The sequence below is a fragment of the Scyliorhinus torazame genome, chromosome 1 (genome assembly GCF_047496885.1).
Source record: "Scyliorhinus torazame isolate Kashiwa2021f chromosome 1, sScyTor2.1, whole genome shotgun sequence".
In the NCBI taxonomy this organism is placed as follows: Eukaryota; Metazoa; Chordata; class Chondrichthyes; order Carcharhiniformes; family Scyliorhinidae; genus Scyliorhinus; species Scyliorhinus torazame.
The window spans coordinates 254,354,180-254,379,718 of record NC_092707.1 but is presented as its reverse complement, the minus strand read 5'-3'; the positions used below and the strand labels follow the sequence as shown (position 1 = coordinate 254,379,718).

Genomic DNA, 25,539 nt, shown 5'->3' with positions numbered 1-25,539 from the left:
CATTGCACTGTTAATGTAAGCCTACTTGTGACAATACAGATTATTAAAAAAAGGAGATGCTACCTCAGGGACCTGCCAGCTGCTCTGATTAGCCAGCAGCACTGTCGTCCCAGCAGTGCCACCGGGAACAGTGGCCACTGCTGGAAATACAAGCAGTCCCCAAAGCTGAAAAATTGCAGCCGGGTATGCAGAAGGCCTTGAGTGGCCACTTAAGGGCCTCTGCTGGGGTGAGGGTGGGCGGAGCATCCTAGAACTCGCCAGCCCCCTGTAAAATTGCAGCCAGGTCAGAGTCAGGTAGGAAGGCAGCAGGAAGGCCATCCTGGAAATTCAATAGGCTCCACGGCCTACAAACCTGCCGGTGGGGGATGCTAAAATTATGCCCTTGGTACCCTTGAGTCATGACGTCAAAGTATTGGTGCTGACATTGGAGTGAAACATTTATGGTGCCAGAGATTCTGACGGCAATTACATACATCAAATAAATCAACCGTTAAAAAGTCCCGTAAGCTTTATTTTTCAGACAGCATTGCTATGGAAGCCAATGGCTAAAGGCCAATCAAAAAGCAGCCTGAAACTGATCACCTAAACAATCAAAATCCTCTCAATCTTCAATTAACATTGCCTTATGATAAACTTACAACACTGAATGCTGTAGTATACAATTGTTCAGCGTTGGATTGTTTGTGTCAACTATTCTCTGTTCCCTATGCTGTTAGTCAAGTCTGAGTGTGGTCATGAAGGAATAGAATCGAAACTGAAAGCAAGCAGCTGGAAGCATGAAAGAGCAGACATTTTAAAACACTGTAGGCTCCTGAACACAAACTGGTGTCATCTCTGCATAGCTCCGAGGTATAAAACACAATGGGCAGAATTTAGCCCCCTCCTCCCACAGCATGTTTTTCAGCAGATGGAGGCAGACTGCCATTGAGCATGGCGGGATCTCCCAGTCCCGCCGCTGTGTAAATGGGATTTCTCGCGGTTCGCACAATCCGCAGCCGGGGAACCTACTGTGGGTGGGTGGGTCGCCGTCGGTCAGGGCGAAAGATCTTGCCAGTGGGAACGACTGGAAAATTGCGGCCACTGAGGGCCTCACCTGCCAGGGGCCCCTCGTAAGGGAAATCGTGAGGTCGGACTCAGCCATCGTTTCTCAAATTGCTTTCCCAGGTTTGGTTTCAAAAGATTTGGGCCAGGATTTTCCAAGCCCGCGCCGGGTCTGAGAATCGTTGGTCATGCCAGAGGTTCCCGCCACACGGCTCCGAGGCCGGGACGCGATTCTCCGGCGACCGGAGAATTGGCTCCAGTCGCGCGCGGTCGACACAGCGCCGGCCGGGGGCCACTGAAAGAGGCCCCCGCGGCGATTCTCCGCGGTCGACCGGCTGAGTTCCCGCCGAGTTCCGCCGGCATGGTGGCCATCCTGGCGGGGGGGGGGGGGGCAGGGGGATCAGACTACGGGCGGGGCCTGCATGACGGCCAGGCCTGCGATCGGGGGCTGCCGACCGGCGGCCGCATGCGATCATGAGAGGGCCTACCTCCTTCCGCTTAGGCCCGCTGTGTTTCTCCGCCATGTTGTGCGGCGCCAGCATGGAAACGGCCACCACGCGCATGTGCCTGCGTGGATGCGGCCACCACTTGCATGCGCGGCCCCTCGCCGGCAGTGCATGGCTGCATATCGGCGCCGGAACTGCGCGCAGCACTCCAGCGCCATGCTGGCAACCTGTGGCCCACTGAATCACTGGGCCAAGAGGACGGTGATGTCGGCGTGCAACACTCCGGTGTTTACGCGGGCGTCAACACTTGGCTGGGATTTTGGAGAATCCCGGCCTTGATCTGTCAGAACCAACTCGGGAATTTTTAACCTCTTGGATTCTGGTTCAAAACTATCAGGCGGAAGTCAGTGTTAATGCAGAATAACTCGTGCACATTGCGGAAGGGAGGGGCAAAACACAAACGGGGAACAAAACCACATTAAAAAGTCAAAGAAACTCTGAGCAAATGACCACTGAATGTTGGATGTAACAGATTTGACATGTATCTGACTGAGCTTCTCTCTGTGCTAGTGGACAATCCACATGGAATCCTGGGAAGAGTTCAGGTTCTGAATTTAAAGGGCGTTACCAGCAACACAAAATGGATGGCTTTTGTACAGCTGAAATACCACTGAATTCAGGTATAACTGTTCCAAATCAAACTGTCAGCCAGGTCTGCTTGAGCTGTTAAAATAAAAAATAATACAGTACCAAATCCTTGTGTTTTTTCTTTTTTGGCTCCAGAATAGCTTCTTTATTAAAGGTTTTTATGGGTCCACAGGCCCAATTATCATCCCAAAACCTTTGGTGTTGAGCACCATGCACAAATCCATTTTCAGAAGATCCGCCTTTACTGTAGCTTTGTTCTCTATACTCACTCCTACCTCTCCACTTTATGGGGTGACATGTATAAACTGATACTTCCGGGCTGCTTCTGACAACTGGAGTGAAGACAGGGAACTGATGGAAATGGAAGAAGGGAACAAAGTACATTCAAATGGCGCTTTTCAGGACTTCAGGGTATTGCAAATCGCTGACAGCCAAAGAGATACTTGTGAGCAATGTTCCCTCTGAGGTGCGCATGGTGGACAACCATATAGCAATCAGACCGCCCTGCGCAGGGGAAAAATAGGTTGTGTACAAGCATCAGTCATTTCAGGTTGCGTACGGGCATGGTTCTGGCGGGAACATTGACCGTGGAGTGCGAAGAAAAAAACCAGGCTGTGTACTGAAAAGGGAAATGTCTTTGCTTGTGACGTGCACTCACTGTTGTAATGTAGGAAAATGGATGGAAAACAACGCAGGGCACATTGACATAAATCCTGAGCCCCCCTCGTGACCAATAATGGTGACGGAATTGATTTTTGGGGCAGGGTTCTCCCCTACCCGCTGGGGCGGGGGGTCCCGGCGCCGAGGAGTGGCATGAACAGCTCCGGTGTCGGGCCACCCCAAAGGTGCGGAATCCTCCGCACCTTCAGGGGCTAGGCCGGCCCCGGAGTGGTTTGCGCGCCGCCGGCCAGCGTGGAAGGGGATTGGCGCCACGCCAACCGGCGGCGAAGGGCCTCCGCTGGTCGGCACGAGTTGGCGCATGCGCAGGAGTGCCAGCGTGTGCTGGCGTCATCCCAGCGCATGCGCAGAGGGCTTCTTCTCCGCACCGGCCATGTCGGGCCGGTACAGCCGCCGGTGTGGAAGAATAGAGTGGCACAGGTCCGCCCGCGGATCGGTGGGCCCCGATCGTGGGCCAGGCCACCGTGGGGGCACCTCCCGGGGCCAGATCCCCCCGCGTCCCCCCGGGGACCCCGGAGGCTGCCCGCGCAGCTAGGTCCCACCGGCAAATACCTGGTGTAACATACGGCGGCGGGACTGGCCAAAGACCGGCAGCCACTCGGCTCATCACGGGCCGGAGAATTGCCGGGGGGCCGCTACCAGCGGCCGCCAACCCGCGCGGCACGATTCCCGCCCCCGTAGAGTTCGGCAGCCGGCGGGGGCAGGATTCAGGTCGCCCCCCGGCGATTCTCCAACCCGGTGGGGGGTCGGAGAATCCCGCCCCTGAAATCTATTCCATGTATAATATGGGGATATTATTACATAATATTTTAAAAAATAGAGTACCCAATTCTTTTTTTTCCCAATTAAGGGTCAATATAGTGTGGCTATTCCACCTAACCTGCACATCTTTGGGTTGTGGGGGTGAGACCCAGGCAGACACGGGGAGAATGTGCTAACTCCACACGGACAGTGGCCCAGGGCCGGGATCGAACCTGGGTCCTCAGCACCCTGAGGCAGCTGTGCTAACCACTGTGCCACCTTACCGCCCTACATAATATTAAACAGATAGAGTGTAGTATATTATCACATTGTGATATGAGGATACATAATAGCTCGACACATTGGTACCAGAAACATTAAATAAAACAATATGTTTACCTGCCAATAAGCAGAAGCTCTCCCAGTACCCCGAGTCTTCTCATCGCCATAAGTAGGCCTCTCACTGTCATCCCCTCGCAGAAGCAGACAACAACTCTCGCCTTCGGCAGCCTTTCCCTTAGTTTTCTCAGCAGTCTGTCGAAAACCTTTTCCCCGGCGTTGCTGTAGATTTTACCTGAATGTGCGATGCACAGTCCCTCCTGTGCAGCTAACTCCTTGAAAGCATCCATGCCGCTCTCTCCATAGTTTCCTGAAAGAGATGTCAGATACTTTTGATTAAGGATTAGCCTGGACAGTGACCATGGCAACAGCATTATAGACAATGCCAACTCTAGCTCAGTGGTAGCACACACACCTTGCAATTGTGGGTTTACGTCCCCTTCCAAAAATAAGCACATCATTTCACCTGACAGGCGAGGTCCCCCGGTGTATTGGCCAACATTTTTCCTTCAATCAACATCGCTAAGAAACAGGACACCTGGCCGTTTTTCCGATTTCTGTCTGCGGGGCTTTGTTGGGGGTACATTGGCTGCCATGTTTCCTACATTTCAAAAGCGGCCACACTTTAGAAGTATTTTCATAGAATTTACAGTGCAGAAGGAGGCCATTCGGCCCATCGAGTCTGCACCGGCTCTTGGAAAGAGCACCCTTCCCAACCCCACACTTCCACCCTATCCCCATAACCCAGTAACTCCACCCAACACTAAAGGCAATTTTGGACACAAAGGGCAATTTATCATGGCCAATCCACCTAACCTGCACGTCTTTGGACTGTGGGAGGAAACCGGAGCACCTGGAGGAAAGCCACGCACACACAGGGAGGATGTGCAGACTCCGCACAGACAGTGCCCCAAGCAGGGATTCGAACCTGGGACCCTGGAGCTGTGAAGCAATTGTGCTAACCGCTATGCTACCATGCTTGCCCATTTTATTGGCAAACATTTTGCAGAGGGGGCACCTGAGGATGTGAATGTTGCTATAAAAATGCACATCTTGGGCAGGGTTCTCTGGCCTCCCAGCCGCATGTTTCACGGCACCAGGAGGTGGCGCATTATTCACTGCCGGCAGGATTCCCTGTTCCCGCCCCTGTCAATGGGAGTTCCCATTGAAGCCACCCCACGCCGTCGGGAAACCAGCAGGCAGGGCCGCGCTGCCGGCAGAGCCAGAGAATTCCACCGCCAGCGAATGCCGGAGAATTCCAGCCCGTGTTTATTTATTTATTCAGTAACCGAGTTTGTGTCAAACTACCCACAGGTTCGTAAACCATCTCCATGTCGTTGCTTAACAAATTTTTAATGACCAAATGTTGATTTATCAGGTCGCAAGAGATGAATGCTGTGAACACTCATAGGTTTGCGCACCATTGCTTTGTGAACTAATTGAATGTGGTTGTGATTGAGGTGGTTAAGAACCGATGGCAGTTGAATTCCACGGTTGGTTTTTCCATGGCGGATGTGGTGAGCCATTTCCACCGGTACCATCTTCCACTCCTGCCAGAATCGACGGGCTTTTGCATGGCTCGCCTGCTCCACCACTGGAGAATCCACTGGGATTGGGTTGACTTTAATGGTAAGGGGAGAACGGCAAAAAAATCCCGCCTGTAGTATTCTTTTAATTTGGTGGGTTAAATAAGGTGAGCATGAGGTTTAGCCCTGTTACCCGGGGGCTTGTTTCCTTTCCCGCCGTGTGGGACCATGTCTAATCCACGGCGGCGGGACTGGCCAAACACCGATGGCTGCTCGGCCCATCCGGGCCCGGAGAATTGCCGGGGGGGCCGCTGCCAACGGCCCCCGACCGGCGTGAACCCCACCCCCGTCTGAAAACCGTCGCCGGAGGATACGGCAGCCGGCGGCGGGGTGGGATTCGCGCCGCCGCCCCCCCAGGGGATTCTCCAACCCAGCGGGGGGTCGGAGAATGCCGCTGATGGTCTCTTGAAGACTGGAACTATAGCAAATGGAGGTTCAAGATAAATACATTGATTAAAATCAATTACCAGACAGAGTTTTCTTTGCTTAAATCTTAAGCAAGGAGAGATACTCCTGAAGATATGGGAGGTTGGGACTCAGCTCTACAATTAACAGAAGATATAGAATGATAGAATCCCTTCAGTGCAAAGGGAGGCCATTCAGACAATCGAGTTTGCACCGACCCTCCGAAAAAGCACTCTGCCCAGGTCCACTCTCCCGTCAACCCCGCCCGATCCATGTAACCTAACCAGCACATCCCCTGGACACAAAGAGGCAATTTATCATGGCCAATCCATCTAACCCACACATCTTTGGATTGTGAGAGGGAACTGGAGCACCCGGAGGAAACCCACACAGACAGGGAGAGGAAGTGCAAACTCTGCACAGACAGTCACCCAAGGCTGGAATTGAACCCGGGTCTCCGGAGGCGTGAGGCAGCAGTGTTAACCACTGTGTCACCGTACTGCCCCAGAGGGAAGCAAAACCCTTGGGTAAGAAGGTTAGAAATGGCTGAAAAGGTCCGTCACCTGTTTATTGATTTGAGTTGGCAAATGCCTCTGCTAAAATATAAATAGAAACTAATAGGATGCAAGCATGTGAAGTATTGGTTCAGTAAGAATCAGCAACAGGCACTGTAAGGTTTATATTCTGAAATGCGACTTGGCATCCTATATGTGGGCTGATTCATGCTGTTGATTGTGCACAGTTGAAACAGCATTTAGATGTCCACACTCAGTTCATTTATGAATTTTAATGTGCACAGTATTCTTATATTACTGATTGTTTTGATTCAAAGGCATGGCTCAGAGGGGGAAGAATTGTGATTTGACACGCCTCCATTAGTCATGTAGCCCTTTCATCTCTGATATACATGTTTTAAAAATCCGACATGGGGAAAATGCAGCACTCGTGTGTAATGCAAAATCATGCTGATGTAATTCAGTTTTGTTTTCTATCTGAGGAAAAGGGAAATAATAATTTGCTAAGCTCACACATCCAAACAAACTAACCTCTCCGTCAGTCTGTTTTGCACAATCCAAACTGCTTTCAAGTCACAAAACATGCACTGGGCTGTTGTGAATGATTTATCAAAGGCAGCCACTGAATCAGTAAGCCTGAGCGCGCATTGGTACATTGGAAAAGGAGACGGCAACCCAAGCCCCTTGAGCCTGTTCCCCAAACAATTAAATCATGGCACATCTGTATTTTAACACCATCCACTCGCCTTGGTTCTGCAACCACTAATACCCTTGTCCAACAGCAATCTATCAATCTCAGTCTTATAACTTCAATTGGCCAAGACCCAAAGCTTCTTAATGGGGAGAGTTTCAGATTTTTATTACTCTTTCTGCGAAGAGCTGCTTCTTGAGATCACCCCTGAATGCCTGTCACAGTTATACGGTTATAAGGGGCAGCACGGTAGCACACGTGGCTAGCACTGTGGCTTCACAGCGCCAGGGTCCCAGGTTCGATTCCCTGCTTGGGTCACTGTCTGTGCGGAGTCTGCACATCCTCCCCGTGTGTGCGTGGGTTTCCTCCGGGTGCTCCGGTTTCCTCCCACAGTCCAAAGACGTGCAGGTTAGGTGGATTGGCCATGCTAAATTGCCCTTAGTGTCCAAAAAGGTTAGGAGGGGTTATTGGGTTATGGGGATAGGGTGGAAGTGAGGGCTGAAGTGGGTCGGTGCAGACTCGATGGGCCAAATGGCCTCCTTCTGCACTGTATGTTCTATGTTCTATGTAATGTTCCCCTGTTCTGAACTTCTCCACTCAATAAATCATTTCTATATACCTTAAAATGTTTAACTAATTGTTCACATCTCAAGCTTCAACCCCTCAGCCTTCTTTATGCAGGGGAGTTGAGGGAAAACCTCGTCTAAGCAACGTCTCCTTATAAAAAAAAACTTTCGTTCAGATATGATTTGATGAAATTGTGCTGCATTCCCTCGAAGGGCAATTTATTCTTTCTGAGATGCAGTGCCCAGAACTGAAAGCTGTGCTCTGAATTGTGTCCTGGCAGAGCTTTATATCACCCGAACATAATCCTCACTCCTTTATGCTCCAGTGCGCTTGTATTAAAGACCAATATTCTACTAGCCTCTTAACTTATTTTTGGTGTCTATATTTTTGTGTTTCTTTCTGTACTTGGACCCCTAAATTTCCCTGCTTCTCCTGAGTTCCTAGCTTCTCACCACTTAGAAAATACTTTGACCTATTTTTCATAGGTCCAAAGTTAATGGCATCAAGTTTCCTCTCATTGAGCTCCAGCTACCACAGTTTTAGTCACTCACTTAATCCATCAATGTTTCTTTGCTACGTGCAATTTACAATCCCATAAAATCCCCACCGTGTAGAAGGAGGCCATTTGGCTCATTAAGCCTACGCTGACACTTTGTAAGAGCACCCTACCAAGGCCCACTCACTTGCTCGATCCCCTTATTCCCCGAATCCCATCTAGCCTGCATTTCTTTGTACGCTAGGGGGCAATTTAGCATGGCCAATCCACCCAATCTGCACACCTTTGGACTGTGGGAGGAAACTGGAGCACCCAGGGAACCCACGCAGATACGGGGAGAAAGTGTAAACTCCACACAGTCACCCGAGGTCAGAATCGAACCCGGGTCCCTGTGAGGCTGCAGTGCTAACCACTGTTCCACCGTGTTGCCCTGTCTATTCTAATCCCATTTTCAACACTTGGTCTGTAGTCTTGTATGCCATAGAGTTTCAAGGGCTCATCTAAATGCTTCTTAAATGCTGTGAGGGTTCCAGTCTCAACCATCCTTTCAGGCAACAAGTTCCAGATTCCCTCACCCTCGAGGTGAAAAAGATTTCCCTCAAATTTCCTCTAAATCTCCTGCCCCTTATCTTAAATTGATGCTGCCTGGTTAGTGATCCCACTACTAAGGGGAAAGGTGTCTTCCTATTTATGCTTTCTATGTTCCTCATACTTTAGTACACTCAATCAGATCCCCATCAGTGCCACCTGCAGACTTCAATATATGGTTCTCTATTCTTTCAACTAAATCACCTCAAAGTATAACGAAAAGCTGAGGCTTCAATACAGATTCCTGCGGGACCCCACCAGTCTCATGCTGATAGTTTGGATACTTATTATCTCTATTCTCTGGCTGGAATTTTCCAAATATTGCACAGGGTGCTGGATCAGGTGTGAAAAGCACTGGCAAAATCGTTAGTTTCACAGCCACCTTTTCTAGCCAGTTCAAAGAGCACTCTTTACAATTTCAAAGTGCTGGTGAGGATTACACAGCCAGTTGCTGCTGGTGGTGGTGGTGGTGGGGAGGGGGGGGGGGGGGGGGGGTCTAAACTCGCCAACAAGCTAGAATTGAGAATTGAAGGGCGCCCTGGTCTCAAAGTGAAGTTCAAGCCCCTCCCCCCTGATATCGGGACCCTCGACTGACAAGGGGAACACCCCAAACCCTCCAACACAGAGGGCCAACTTCCCTTCCCACCAATTGATGGTCAGGTCACCCTCCCCCATCTTTTCTGGCATAAGGGCACCCTCACAATCTAAGTCTCCGCCCTCCCTACCACCATCATGCGGGCATAACCCCCCTTCCCCATCACTCCTCCAACATATTAGGAACTCCCCATTGGGGTTGCCGAGAGGACCTGTCCTTAGCTGCTCCCCCGGTTCCATCTCCAGGCCCATACACTATTACATTTATTAATGGTCTGTTTTGTAGAACCTGATTGAATGCTTTCTGGCCGTCCATATAAAAAAAACTATGACAATTTCCTTATCTGCCTCATTAGTTATGTTCTCAAAAAATTCAACTAGGTTCGTTATACGTGACTTACCCATTGTAAATGCATTCTGATTTACCCTAATCCATTCATATTTGACCAAGTGCAAGATTCTAGTAACTTCCCCACAACAGACATTAAGACTAATTAGCTTGACAGGGTAGATGCTGAGAGGTTGTTTCTCCTTGTGGGAGAGTGTAGAAGGGACTTTAGTTGGCGGACTAGTTGCCTTAATACCCTGTATTCATCTTAACCGGCTGCTTGACTATATTTCATGGAAATAGGCACTTGGCAAAGCATGATGGATTTTTATCCTTATTTCAGTCAAGAAGTCCTGTATGAAATAGTCAGAAGGTCATACAATGTAAACAAGCATACAGCTGCACATTGTTTTGCTGACAGCAGACAATTATTATTTTTCTTAGGCGAGGAACGCAAGGCCTGTTATTAAAATCTAACACCGGCCTGCTCGCTTTTCTGTCTTTTTGCTAATCGAAAGAATGCCTTTTGTCCCAGATATTGCTTACTGTATCATATAAATTGCTTGCCTTACCTTTGTAAAGCGGGGACATTTGGAATGACTGTGGTCTCTCCAACCCCCCCCTCCCCCCCCCCCCCCCCCCCCATGAACTTTGTGTTAAATAAAGGACCTTTGGCAAAAACTCGAAGTGCTGACTTATAATTTCTTCAACAAATTGCCGTAGTCGTGCAGTTTCCCTAATTTAACGGGAAGTGAACCCCAAAACAAATCTCTAAACAGGACTCTCTCAGCTGAAAGGGAGGGAGCCATAGCGCGACCCCAGCTGAAAGGGGGGTCTGCGGCTCAGCAGCCTTAATTACTGGCCAGTGACACATGCTTGGAGAGTTATCTTAATGATAGCTGCATGAGAAGAACAAAGGTGCCTTGGAGACCAAAACAAAACTGAACAATCAACGGGCTTCGAGATTCGCAAAAGGACAAACACCGGTGCGCGCTCCCTGCAGTATTTGTAAATGATTTCCGCGGTCGTTGTTATTGTTATATATATGCTCGAAAGTATTTTGCAGAAGGAACGATGAGCAATAAACTCGGCGCCCCCTCACAGGTCGTCCCGAAGCCTCGGTAAAGACATCCTGAGCGAGAAAGAAGGTGAGCTTCTTAAAGAAGACAGATAAGGGAGTCAAAATGAGTAAGAAAATGGAAAGAAACAATCGTAAAGCAACGGAATGAGGTAGGAAAACCTATATGTCCCCCATAGGAATCTAATGAAGCCGACCCCCTCTTGAAACAAAAAAACAGGGAGTAAGAGTAAATAGAAGATTAAAGTAAAAGCGTAACAGATGGGTTCTTGTCGAAAAGGAATTCAGATTTGTCTGTAGCCGTGAGATAAGGCGAACAGTTAACTGTGATATTTGTAAGCTGTAAGAATATGTGTGTTTTGTTTAACCAATTAATTTTAGTCAAAGCATGAAGTGCTAAGTGGCTTGTATTTTCTATCGTCTGTCATTGTGAGTCCGAGCTTATAACTTAAGTGATTTTTGTTGAGATTTCTCTAATGCCGTGAAACATTGGAAATTAAAATCAGTTTAAAAGAAAGAAAGTGCCGTTATGAATAAAAGTAATTGAACATGAATAAGTTTTTAGATTACGTGAAAAGACATAAATGGCATCATTCCAAGTTCTCCACCCCCTTAGATTCTGCAGGAAACATTAACCATTTCAGCAGACAGTTGACCTTTTCTGAATTGACAAAGAAAAATATACGTCTCTAAGAATAGATAATGCCTATAAAATCAATCATTGGAAATTGACTTAAATGTGTGGTATTTATAGCCCCCTCTCAGGGGATGTTTTGCTGCTTCTAAAATACTCTTATGGTGCATCTTGGCCAGCTTTGAAGGGTGGGATTGCAGTCCCACCTGGCATAAATGGGGGCTGGGTTCCCAATAATGATAATCATTTGAATGAAGGAAATGAGTCCCTCGAACACTGGTTGGCAAATACAGGGAAAGAGGCTGTCATGCAAGGGGCCAAGAAGCATTTAACCCCCAGAAAGGATGTACCCCATCTAGCGACACCTTCCCCTATTAGGCAGACAGACACTCTGCAAATTAGGAGCAGTAATACATTGAATTGATAATGGAATGTTTATAGAACTGTCTCAAATACGAGCTCACAAGCTGCAAAATTTAATAACTTCTGAGCCTGCGCCCGATCGCTCTGTGTCTGTGTTCTATGCTGGCAGCTGAACGTTAACCCTTACAGTACCATTGTTAAAAATAATTTTTTTTTAAACTGCAGGAAGTCTTACAAAAGTTTAATGACACTTGGGCACAACTATTAAAACACCTGATAGAGTCCAAATGAGAGAATATAGTGACCCATTGCACGGCTTGGTATGCTCGTGAGGATGAGCACGCATACAATTTACAAATGCAAAGTCACTTAGGACAGCAGACATCATTGCATATCACTCCTTTTTATTTTTCGGTGTTGTGGGATTAGGAATGTTAGTACAGTTGACCCATTGTCAGAGGGACCTTTTTAGGATGTGTTTAACTTCAGAACCACATTTAACATTGGCCGTAAGACATCCCGCTAAGGCAAAGCAAATAGGAGAAGTGATCAAAGAGGTCAAAGGAAAAAAGTAATATATGGGATTTATATTGAAATGGACGGACAAAATTGCCCGATAGAATTTTATGGCAAACAGGAGGGCAAAGTGACCTGGAAAGAGGAGCAATGGCCCGCTACATTTGAAAGACAACAACCTCCCCGAGAGAGCCATCATTTACTCCCTTCAATCCTGGCCCAGGTACTGGCACATCTCTGGGCCCAACATCAAAATCATATATATTGGAAAAGTACATTCTACCCCAGCGCATAGGGTGCAGTTGGCCTGCCCAGCTTAAAACTATATTGGTTGGCACCGGAAGCAGACAAAGGGATAGAGGGAGTGATCAATGCACTATTACAGCAAGGGGTGCTGAAGAGAACACAAAGCCCCTGTAACACCCCTATACTCCCCATCCCAAAGGTAGGAAGACCCAACGAGTGGTGGTTTGTGCAAGATCTTAGAGCCATCAATAAAACTGTTATCACTATTGCTCTATTGGTGCCGGACACAAATGTCATTTTGTCTTCTATACCACCAACAACGGATATTTTCTCAGCCTTTTTCTCCATACCATTGCACCCGGAAAGTCATTCTCTATTTGCCTTTACATATCGGAATTAACAGTATGAAAAGAGACTTGGACGAGTGCCAGTTGTCTGCAGGCTCAACATTCCCTCAATATGATGATGATTTATTGATAGCCTCAGAGGGAGGGCTAGTTTGTCAACAGAATACCCTTTTGTTATTATCACATCTGGCAGAAAGAGGGCATAGGGCCTCAATGGACAAGCTGCAATTCTGTCAGGAGACAGTCCAGTATTTGGGATTTCAGCTGCAGCAAGGACAGTGGAGACTTGGGTCTGAAAGCGTACAGGCTGTAACAAGGGTTCCAACTCCACACATGGAAAAGGAGACCCTTACCTTCCTCGGCATGGTGGGCTATTGCTGGCAGTGGATCCCGGACTATAGAGAGATGGACGCAGTACTGCGAAAGGCTACCCTACAGGATGCCCCTTCAGTTGTTACTGGATCCCAGAGAGGGAGCAAGCATTTTGTAACTTGAAACAAGCCATGGTTAGTGCCCCGGCCTTGGTTCTTCCTAATTTCAGCAAGCCCTTTACTCTTAATGTGAATGAAGCAGGGTGATTTGTAACAGGAGTCCTGGAGCAAGAGCATTGAGCAGGGAAAAGACCCCTTGCCTATTACTCGGTGGCCCTATGTGCAGTGTTAAAGGGTATGCCAAGTTGCTTAAGAGCAGTAGCAGCCACGGCGGCCATAGTGGAAAAATCAGTACCTCTTGTACTCGACCACCCGTGTACAGTATTGGTTCCTCACTCTGTTTTGCTGCTGCTTAATTCATCCGCAACACAGCATTTTACTGCGGCTCGACGCACTGGGTACGAAGTAATCTTCTCTAAAACCAACTTTACCGACAAGCGAGCGTCAGCTGTTAACCCTGCTGCACTCTAGCCCGCGCCCTCGGAAGCAGAACATATGTATGATCATGACTGTGTACAATTAGTTAAAGCCACCACAACCCCTCGCCCTGATTTATTGAGTCACCCACTAGAAAATCCAGACATCATTGTTTTACCAATGGGTCAGCAAACCGACCAAATGACATGACCCTCCTGGCCGGCTTTGCAACAGTAACTCCATTCAAGATAGTGGAAGCTTTTGCTCTGCCTTCAGGAATGTCTGCTCAAGCGGCCGAATAGTTTGCCCTTACTAAAGCATGTATTCTAGCTAAAAATAAAACAGTCAATATTTATACTGATTCCCGATCCGCTTTGGGGTAGTACGTGATTTTGGCCAATTATGGAAAAACAGGGGATTCATAACTCCGGCCAACCTAATAAACATGCTAAACTGGTTTTAAATTTACTACATGCTGTTCAGCTGCCCAGCAAGATAGTCGTTTTAAAGTGTGAAGCACAAACTACTGCAGACGATGAAGTCTCCAGTGGTAATAGATTTGTTGATAAAATAGCAAAAGAAGTGGCTCTCAAACAGCAGCCACAACTACAAGCTGCTGTAGTAGAACTTCCGTCCACCATAACAGAACCAGAGTTAAAGCAGGCACAGTAGCAAGCCTCGCTACAGGAGCATCGCTCTTGCCTAAAAGCCGGTTGCTACCAAGACAGCCATCAGATCTGGGTCCACCCCGATACCCGCGCAGTATGCCCCAGGCGTCTGCTTTTCCCACTTTGTCGCCTTGCCCATGGGCAGGCTCATGTGCGCAAACGAGGGATGACACATGCCAAATGTCAACAGTGGTATGCTCCAGGTATTACGGTAACAATTGAAAAAGTAGCCCACACATGTACGATTTGTCAGAGGAATAATCGGGGCAAAACACCCACTGTCTTTGATCATCTCCCACAGCCCAAAATGCCTTTTGAAAATTTGCAGATAGATTTTGTACACATGCCGATGGCTAAGGGATTCAAATACATGCTGGTGATAGTGGACATGTTTTCACGGTGGGTAGAGGCTTTTCCAACCAAAAGAGATGATGCTAGAACAGTAAATATTCTGTTGAAGGAAATAATACCTAGGTTTGGAATACCGATGGGTATTAACAGTGACAGGGGAACTCATTTCACTAGCAAATTGACCAAAGCCCTCACAGAAGCCATGGGATTGGATTGGAAATTGCATATCCCCTATCAGCCACAATCCTCAGGAATGGTGGAAAGGGCGGATGAAATAATTAACACTGCAGTTACAAAAGTGTGACAACAATATGGGCTGCTATGGCCAGATGCCATACCCATAGTAATGTATGTCCTGAGAAATCAGAGAAATCGTAATACGGGTTTAACCCCGTATGAGATATTAATGGGACGTCCCATGACAACTGGAACTAAACCCCCAATGACTCCAGCGGCAGTAGCCTTAATATGGGCAGATGAAGCATCACTAAAATATTTCCAAGCCATGTGTGAAACCGCTGGAAAAAAACATTAAAAGGTGCGACAGGCTCAGATGCATCCAAAAGAGGGAAATACACACCCTTTAAACCTGGAGATCAAGTATATGTGAAAGCACTAAACAAAGATTATTTTTCTCCTGGGTGGAATGGACCCGACCAAGTGCTGCTAACAACCCGAACAGCGTTAAAGTAAAAGAAAAGCCAGATGGGATCCACGCAACTCGTGTAAACTACATCATACGGAACTTTGAGAGTACTAGCGAAATGCTGACCTGAAGAGAATGACGGCGTTGATGTTTTTATATATTATCATATTAATCCAACATCATGTCGAGGGTAAACTGAACAATAACACCTTGATATACATGTCTCACTCATACGCAGAGAGGGTAAATAAATCCAGTTGTTGGCTTTGTACACAAATTCCCAGATGCTCGGGTAGAGGGTGTGGGGGTCATCCCCGTGCGACCCATCACATTCACCAGTAACGAGATAACAGAGTGGGCCCTGCGACGGAATAATACAGGGCATGGGGAAGATACACAGGATATGTTAGATTGGAGATCAGCTGGATACGATATGAATAGGTTTAAAGGATGGTGGGGGCCTAGATTTAATGTAACACGCCAGCCGCCCTGTTTGATCCTTCCCAATTATACTGGAGTCCCAAAGGGTAGTATATGCTTTAGGAAACATAAAACATATGGGACTTACCCAGTCGGCATGAGTTAGTACGACCAGACCTTGAATTGGCAACCCCCTATGCTCCGCCTTACAGTTAAAGGACTATTTATCTTTGACTGGTCAGTGGTTGAAAATTGAACTAGTGGAGGCCCCTGGGGAGGGGATCGATTAGACGAATGATGACTGATAGTAAAGGAAACCTGACCGCATATAATGGCACGTATTTTATCTGTGGACGTAAGGCTACCAGAAAATTGGGAAGGCTCCTGCTATTTGGGATAGTCCCTTATATACATCACGTCCAGCAACTGCAGGACCATCCCCATCACAGGATGACATGAAGTGTTATGACATGGGCACAAATGCTGGGAATCATGATACCACCATTAGGAATAGCCACTAATGCATACTTCAGTCAAGAAGTCCTGTATGAAACAGTCAGATGGTCATACAATGTAAACAAGCATACAGCTGCACATTGTTTTGCTGACAGCAGACAATTATTATTTTTCTTAGGCGAGGAACTCAAAGCCTGTTATTAAAATCTAACACCGGCCTGCTCGCTTTTCTGTCTTTTTGCTAATCTAAAGAATGCCTTTTGTCCTAGATATTACTTACTGTATCACATAAATTGCTTGCCTTACCTTTATAAAGCGGGGACATTTGGAATGACTGTGGTCTCTCTAATCCCCCCACGAACTTTGTGTTAAATAAAGGACCTTTGGCGGAAACTCGAAGTGCTGACTTATAATTTCTTCATCAGAGCCTAGGACCAGAGGGCATAATCTCAGAGTAAGGGGTCGCCCATTTAAGACATAGATGAGGAGGAATTTCTTCTATCAGAGGGTAGTGAATCAGTGAAATTCTATACCAGAGAGGGCTGCGGAGGTTGGGTCATTTAGTATGTTCAAGGCGGGCAGCACGGTGGCGCAGTGGTTAGCACTGCTGATTCACGGCACCGAGGTCACAGGTTCGATCCCGGCTCTGGGTCACTGTCCATGTGGAGTTTGCACATTCTCCCAGTGTCTGCGTGGGTTTCGCCCCCACAACCCAAAGATGTGCAGGGTAGGTGGATTGGCCACACTAAATTGCCCTTTAATTGGAAAAAATAAAGTGGATACTCTAAATTTATTTTTAAAAAAGTATGTTCAAGGCTGAGATAGACAGATTTTTAATCAGTAAGGGAATCATGGATTATGGAGATAAGGCGGGAAACTGGAGTTAGGGATTATCACACAAGATCAGCCATGATCTCATTTTATGGTGCAGCAGACCCAATGGGCCAAATGGCCTACTTCTGCTGCTACATCTTATGGTCTACAGTTTCCTTGTTTATCTCTCCCACCCTTCTAAAGATAATGAAGTGACTTTAGCAATTTTCCATTCCGAGCGGACAGATCCTGGATGAATCGAGTTTTGGAAGATCAGCATGTACATTATTAACAAACATTTCAGAATGTAATCATCTGCTGATCTAATGAATGGAGCCAACAAATGAAAGTTATTTAAAGGAAACCTGCATGTATTGGCAAAATTTTAAAAAACAAACAAAAAAATAGAGCAAATATGTAGATGGTCCAACAATGTCTGAATAGAGAAAAGACAATGGAACATTTTGTGTTGACATGCTGTTAGGACCTAAGCACTCATTTTCAATTAGCTTAAATCACCTCTCAATCTTCATGCGAACAGTTACCACAGTGTAAATCTATGTCATTGCTGCCTTGGGCAAGGAGTGGGGTTATTCTGACAGTGTAGATCTCCTGAAAATGGCAGTGACCGGAATTCCTCTGTCGTTGCAAGTCACTTTTCCTGCTGGCAGTGCAGCCCCGCCCGTGGGTTTCCCGGCGGAGTGAGGTGGCTTCAGTGGGAAATCCCAATGACAAGTGGCGGGAAGAGATAATGGTGCATCGCCGAGAAACACACAGCTGGGGAGAATCCAGTCCAGTGTAAAATCAGGTGGGTTCTGTAAAGAACAAGGCAGCCTGCCCTGCCCAGTTTTGACCCAGAGGGTGGAGACTGGCAATGAGGCAAAGGCCAGGTAAGCAGAAGCAGCAGCAGCCTATAGACAGCACTAAGCAATCCTTGAAGCAGTGCAAAGCTCTCTAACTCTACCCCATCAGTTGAGAATGGCAACGAACAGCTAAGCAACAAATGTTCTATTAATATTTCCATCTTTAGCCAGTTAGTGCACAGCTTATCTATATCTAGTGTCAGGAAATAGGAATAGTTTTAAATAATTTGTACTTGTTTTTGTGAGTATTAGAAATGTTTAGCTTCATTTTGTGTTTCTGTATTTTTGGGTTAAGGGTTAATAACTTCAGTTTAGTTCAGATGCCTGCTTTGCAATGAAGGTTTTACGATGTTAAAGTAAACAGGATTTGAAAATAAACTAGGCTGTTGCTTAGCCACCAGGGGCCACGCTGAGACAGAAAGAGCATTTGAGTCAGTTGTAAGCTAATGGCGGGAGGAGCTAAACACCGAACAGAGAACTGCAGAGAGCAGGGGTGGGATGCTCTGACCCCCCACCAGGTCGGAGAATCGCCGGGGGGGCAGCGTGAATCCCACCCCCATCAGCTGCTGAATTCTCCGGCGCCGGGGATTTGGCGGGGCGGGAATCGCGCCGCACCGGTCGCCGATTCTCCGGCCCACGATGGGCCGAGTGGCAGCCCGTTTTCGGCGGGTCCCGCCAGCGTATGTTACGACAGGTATTTACCGGCGGGACCTGGCTCCGCAGGTGGCCCGGGGGCGCGGGGGGGTCTGGCCCCGGGGGGTGCCCCCATGGTGGCCTGGCCCGCGATCGGAGCCCACCGATCGCAGGCGGGCCAGTGCCGTGGGGGCACTCTATTCCTCCACGCCGGCTGGTGTACCGATCCGCGATGGCCGGCGCGGAGATGAACCCCCCCTGCGCATGCGCTGGGTTGACACCAGTACACGCTAGCACTCCTGCGCATGCGCCAACTCGCACCGGCCGGCGGAGTCCCTTCGGCACCAGTTGCCGTGGCAACTTCCGCACCTTCGGGGCGGCCCAACGCCGGAGCGGTTCACGTCACTCCTTCGCACCGGAGTTACCCGCCTCGCCGGTTTCCGAAGAATCCCGCCCCAGATTTCCCAAAAGAACAAATGAAAATCCCATTAAACAGGAAAAAAGAATGCCTCAGGAAGACAGTTAGGTCAAAGGAACAAAGGATCCTGAACAGGGCCCTGTTCAGGGAAATTAAAGTGCAGAGAAAGGGCTCGGACCTAAAGAGACAACTGCAGGAACCAGATTTAAAGTCAACTTGCGAGAAGCCCAACATTAGAAGCCCAGCTCATCAGAATGTTAGTGACACCTTATTTTGGGCCTGTGAAGCAATGATGGTCTGTTGGCATGACTGGGTACCTGAAAGAGTGCATGGAAGGCGGAATTTGAATGCACGTAACGACCCAGGGCAGAGGAGTACCGAAAGGAGGTTGAAATGTTGGAGGTGGCTCCCTGGTCATGGCATTCATGAGCAAACATTGTTTGGCAGAAGATTCCAAGGCATGCTCTTCGAGCTCAGAGGTTGGAAACCCAGAGTTCCAGTGAGACCAGTTGACTCAAAGTGTGACAAGTGTTTGGGGGAATCAATAGGAAATCCACCTGTCGTTGCTTTGGGGTGACCCCTGTCGCTTGGTTTCAGGGTGTGTCTGACCACACTTCGCCTACTGGTTTACAAGGACTATTTACTGAGAACACTAGGGTATAAGGTGGATTTTATAGCTTCCATATCTGCATATATCTGTAAAGGTAGAACTGGGACAAATGAGTAGTATATAATTGTGAATATTTTCTTGTTTAATAAATGTTTTACTCTTTTATTACAAGTTCATCGGCAGTCCTGTGACTATTCATCCACATTTCTAAACAAAAAAAATAAACGTTAGATAGCGGAATTCTCCGTTTCTCAGACTAAGTGTTGATGCAGGGGCAGGATTTGCAGATTTCTACGACAGCAAAACTGGTGTCGCACCTGGACCGATTCAGCACCGTTGAGCTAACACCGGTGTCACGTGGAACACAATCGATTCCATTGAGAAACGGTGCCGGATTCGCCAGTTTTGTGATTGACACTTGAGAGGCTGACAAGCTGCAGCTGCATATACACACGGCACTCCCCACACGCACCATCCCAGCCAACAAAATGGCAGCAAGGAGAACTGCCCCGAGATTCAATGATGCCGAGCTTGAGACCCTGCGCTACGCTGTGGAAGAAAGGCAGGCGACCCTGTACCCTGGTCCGGGAAGGAGACTGACACCCCCACTGTTCGCTGTACCTGGGTGCAGGTGGCAAAGGCTGTCAGCGCCACGAGCAACACCATCTGGACTGGCCAGCAGTACCGGAACAAACCACAGGGCGGCCAGGATGAGGAGGCAGCACTGTGCCCCTGGCACAAAACCCCGTCCAAAACACCCGTAAACCTTATCCGCCCCCACCCCCACCCGGAGCGTGGGCGAACCCCCAACCTGCACCACAGGCCGGCACCCATATCGGCTGCCATGGCTGGGTGCCCTGGCCACTGGAGCCACAAGCTACCCGCCGCCTGGGCTGCATGGGTCTAACATGGACTGTCTAACACTGCGTTTTCTGATTCACCCCACCCAAGGAGAAGGCCTCCCATAACCGTCTAGCGTGGGAAAAAACTGGTGGAAGAGCACCGGACTTGCGGCCCCTCTCCGTGGCAGAGCAGAGGGCCCTGGATATGGTTGGTAGGTCCAAAGAAAAGGCAGTCACCGGGGTGGAAATCGGCGTTGGGTAGGGAAGCGAGACCCCGCTGAGCTGCGGTTCCCTGTGACACATGTGTCATCCCCCTCGCCCCAACACCACCCTCGTCCCCACACCACCCTCACACCACCCTCGCCCCAACACCACCCTCGTCCCCACACCACCCTCACACCACCCTCGTCCCCACACCACCCTCACACTACCCTCGTCCCCACACCACCCTCACACCACCCTCGCCCCACACCACCCTCGCCCCAACACCACCCTCGTCCCCACACCACCCTCACACTACCCTCGTCCCCACACCACCCTCACACCACCCTCGCCCCACACCACCCTCGCCCCAACACCACCCTCGTCCCCACACCACCCTCACACCACCCTCGTCCCCACACCACCCTCACACTACCCTCGTCCCCACACCACCCTCACACCACCCTCGCCCCACACCACCCTCGCCCCAACACCACCCTCGTCCCCACACCACCCTCACACCACCCTCGTCCCCACACCACCCTCACACTACCCTCGTCCCCACACCACCCTCACACCACCCTCGTCCCCACACCACCCTCGCCCCAACACCACCCTCGTCCCCACACCACCCTCACACCACCCTCGTCCCCACACCACCCTCACACCACCCTCGTCCCCACACCACCCTCACACCACCCTCGTCCCCACACCACCCTCACACCACCCTCGCCCCACACCACCCTCGCCCCACACCACCCTCGTCCCCACACCACCCTCACACCACCCTCGTCCCCACACCACCCTCACACCACCCTCGCCCCACACCACCCTCGCCCCACACCACCCTCACACCACCTTCGACCCACAACACCCTCACACCACCCTCGCCCCACACCACCCTCGCCCCACACCACTCTCACACCACCCTCGCCCCACACCACCCTCGCTCCACACCACCCTCGCCCCACACCACCCTCGCCCCACATCACCCTCGTCCCCACACCACCCTCGCTCCACAACACTCTCACCACCCTCGCTCCACACCACTCTCACACCGCCCTCGCTCCACACCACCCTCGCTCCACACCACCCTCACACCACCCTCGGCCCACACCACCCTCACACCACCCTCGTCCCCACACCACCCTCGACCCCACACCACCCTCACACCACCCTCACACCACTCTCGTCCCCACACCACCCTCACACCACCCTCGCCCCACACCACCCTCGCCCCACACCACCCTCACACCACCTTCGACCCACAACACCCTCACACCACCCTCGCCCCACACCACCCTCGTCCCCACACCACTCTCACACCACCCTCGCCCCACACCACCCTCGCTCCACACCACCCTCGCCCCACACCACCCTCGCCCCACATCACCCTCGTCCCCACACCACCCTCGCTCCACAACACTCTCACCACCCTCGCTCCACACCACTCTCACACCGCCCTCGCTCCACACCACCCTCACACCACCCTCGCCCCACACCACACTCGCTCCACACCACCCTCACACCACACTCGTCCCCACACCACCCTCACACCACCCTCGGCCCACACCACCCTCACACCACCCTCGTCCCCACACCACCCTCGACCCCACACCACCCTCACACCACCCTCACACCACTCTCGTCCCCACACCACCCTCACACCACCCTCGCTGCACACCACCCTCACACCACACTCGTCCCCACACCACCCTCACACCACCCTCGCCCCACACCACTCTCAGACCACCCTCGTCCCCAAACCACCCTCACACCACCCTCGCCCCACACCACCCTCGCCTCACACCACCCTCGTCCCCACACCACTCTCACACTATCCCCGCCCCACATCACCCTCACACCACCCTCACACCACCCTCGTCCCCACACCACCCTCACACCACCCTCGTCCCCACACCACCCTCGTCCCCACACCACCCTCACACCACCCTCACACCACTCTCACACAACCCTCACACCACCCTCGTCCCCACACCACCCTCGTCCCCACACCACTCTCACACAACCCTCACACCACTCTCACACCACCCTCGCCTCACACCACCCTCACACCACCCTCGCTCCACACCACCCTCGCCCCACACCACCCTCGCCCCACACCACTCTCACACCACCCTCGCCCCACACCACCCTCGTCCCCACACCACTCTCACACAACCCTCACACCACTCTCACACCACCCTCGCCTCACACCACCCTCACACCACCCTCGCTCCACACCACCCTCGCCCCACACCACCCTCGCCCCACACCACCCTCACACCACCCTCGCCCCACACCACCCTCGTCCCCACACCACTCTCACACAACCCTCACACCACTCTCACACCACCCTCGCCTCACACCACCCTCACACCACCCTCGCTCCACACCACCCTCGCACCACACCACCCTCGCCCCACACCACCCTCACACCACCCTCGCCCCACGCCACCCTCGCCCCACACCACTCTCACACTATCCCCGCCCCACACCACCCTCGTCCCCACACCACCCTCACACAACCCTCGCCCCACACCACCCTCACACCACCCTCTCTCCACACCACCCTCACACCATCCTCGCCCCAACACCACCCTCGTCCCCACACCGCCCTCACAACACTCTTGCCCAACACCACTCTCACACCACCCTCGCCCCTCAGCACCCTCACACCACTCTCACACCATCCTCGTCCAACACCCTCACACTATCCTCGTCCCCACACCACCCTCACACCACCCTCGCCCCACACCACCCTCACACCACCCTCGCCCAACACCCTCACACCACCCTCACACCATCCTCGCCCTAACACCATCCTCGCCCCACACCCTCACACCACTCTCACACCACCCTTGCCCCACAACACGCTCACACCACTCTCACACCATCCTCGCCCCACAACACCCTCACACCACCCTCGCCCCACACCACCCTCACACCATCCTCACCCTAACACCATCCTCGCCCCACACCCTCACACCACTCTCACACCACCCTCGCCCCACACCACCCTCACACCATCCTCGCCCCAACACTACCCTCGTCCCCACAACACCCTCACACCACTCTCACACCACTCTCACACCACTCTCACACCACTCTCACAATACCCTCACACCACTCTCACACCACCCTCGCCCAACACCCTCACACCACTCTCACACCATCCTCGCCCAACACACTCACACCACTCTCACACCATCCTCGCCCAACACCCTCACACCACTCTCACACCATCCTCGCCCAACACCCTCACACCACTCTGACACCATTCTCGCCCCAACACCACCTCGTCCCCACACCACCCTCACACCACATCACCCCACACCACCTTCACACCACCCTCGCCCCAACACTACCCTCGTCCCCACAACACCCTCACACCACTCTCACACCACTCTCACACCACCCTCACACCACTCTCACACCATCCTCGCCACACACCCTCACACCACTCTCACACCATTCTCGCCCCAACACCACACTCGCCCCACACCACCCTCACATCACCCTCGCCCAACACCCTCACACCACTCTCACACCATCCTCACTCCACACCCTCACACCATCCTCGCCCCACACCACCCTCGCCCAACACCCTCACACCACTCTCACACCATCCTCACACCACCCTCGCCCAACACCCTCACACCACTCTCACACCATCCTCACTCCACACCACCCTCACACCACCCTCACACCACTCTCACTCCACACCACCCTCACACCACTCTCACACCATCCTCGCCCCACAACACCCTCAAACCACTCTCACACCATCCTCGCCCAACACCCTCACACCACTCTCACACCATCCTCGCCCAACACCCTCACACCACTCACACCATTCTCGCCCCAACACCACCCTCGTCCCCACACCACCCACACACCACCCTCGCCCCACACCACCCTTACACCATCCTCGCCCCAACACTACCCTCGTCCCCACAACACCCTCACACCACTCTCACACCACTCTCACAACACCCTCACACCACTCTCACACAACCCTCGCCCAACACCCTCACACCACCCTCACACCATCCTCGCCCCACACCACCCTCGCCCCACACCACCCTCACACCATCCTCGCCCAACATCCTCACACCACTCTCACACCATCCTCGCTCCACACCCTCACACCATCCTCGCCCCACACCACCCTCGCCCCACACCACCCTCACACCATCCTCGCCCCACACCACCCTCACACCACCCTCATTCCACACCACCCTCACACCACTCTCACACCATCCTCGCCCCACAACACCCTCACACCACCCTCACTCCACACCACCCTCACACCACTCTCACACCATCCTCGCCCCACAACACCCTCACACCACCCTCACTCCACACCACCCTCACACCACTCTCACACCATCCTCGCCCCACAACACCCTCACACCACCCTCACTCACACCACCCTCACACCACTCTCACACCATCCTCGCCACACAACACCCTCACACCATCCTTGCCCCACAACACCCTAACACCACTCTCACACCATCCTCGCCCCACACCCTCGCACCAGTCTCACACCATCCTCGCTCCACACCCTCACACCAGTCTCACACCATCCTCGCCCCACACCCTCACACCACCCTCAAACCATCCTCGCTCCACAACACCCTCACACCACTCTCACACCACCCTCGCCCCACAACACCCTCACACCATCCTCGCCCCACAACACCCTCACACCACCCTCACACCATCCTCGCCCAACACCCTCACACCACCCTCACACCATCCTCGCTCCACACCCTCACACCACTCTCACACCACCCTCGCCCCACAACACCCTCACACCATCCTCGCCCCACAACACCCTCACACCACCCTCACACCATCCTCGCCCAACACCCTCACACCACCCTCACACCATCCTCGCTCCACAACACCCTCACA

The 25,539-nt window shown here is 51.3% G+C and overlaps 1 protein-coding gene across 2 annotated transcripts in view; it reads right to left on the bottom strand.

The window, feature by feature from the left end:
• LOC140420708 (metabotropic glutamate receptor 1-like) overlaps window positions 1–25,539 on the bottom strand; it is a 912,336-nt gene that overhangs the window by 315,742 nt on the left and 571,055 nt on the right. For both annotated transcript variants that reach the window (XM_072504710.1, XM_072504706.1), the window contains exon 3: window positions 3,954–4,203. In XM_072504710.1, coding sequence (XP_072360811.1) covers window positions 3,954–4,203 — 250 coding nt within the window. The remainder of the gene's footprint in view (window positions 1–3,953; window positions 4,204–25,539) is intronic.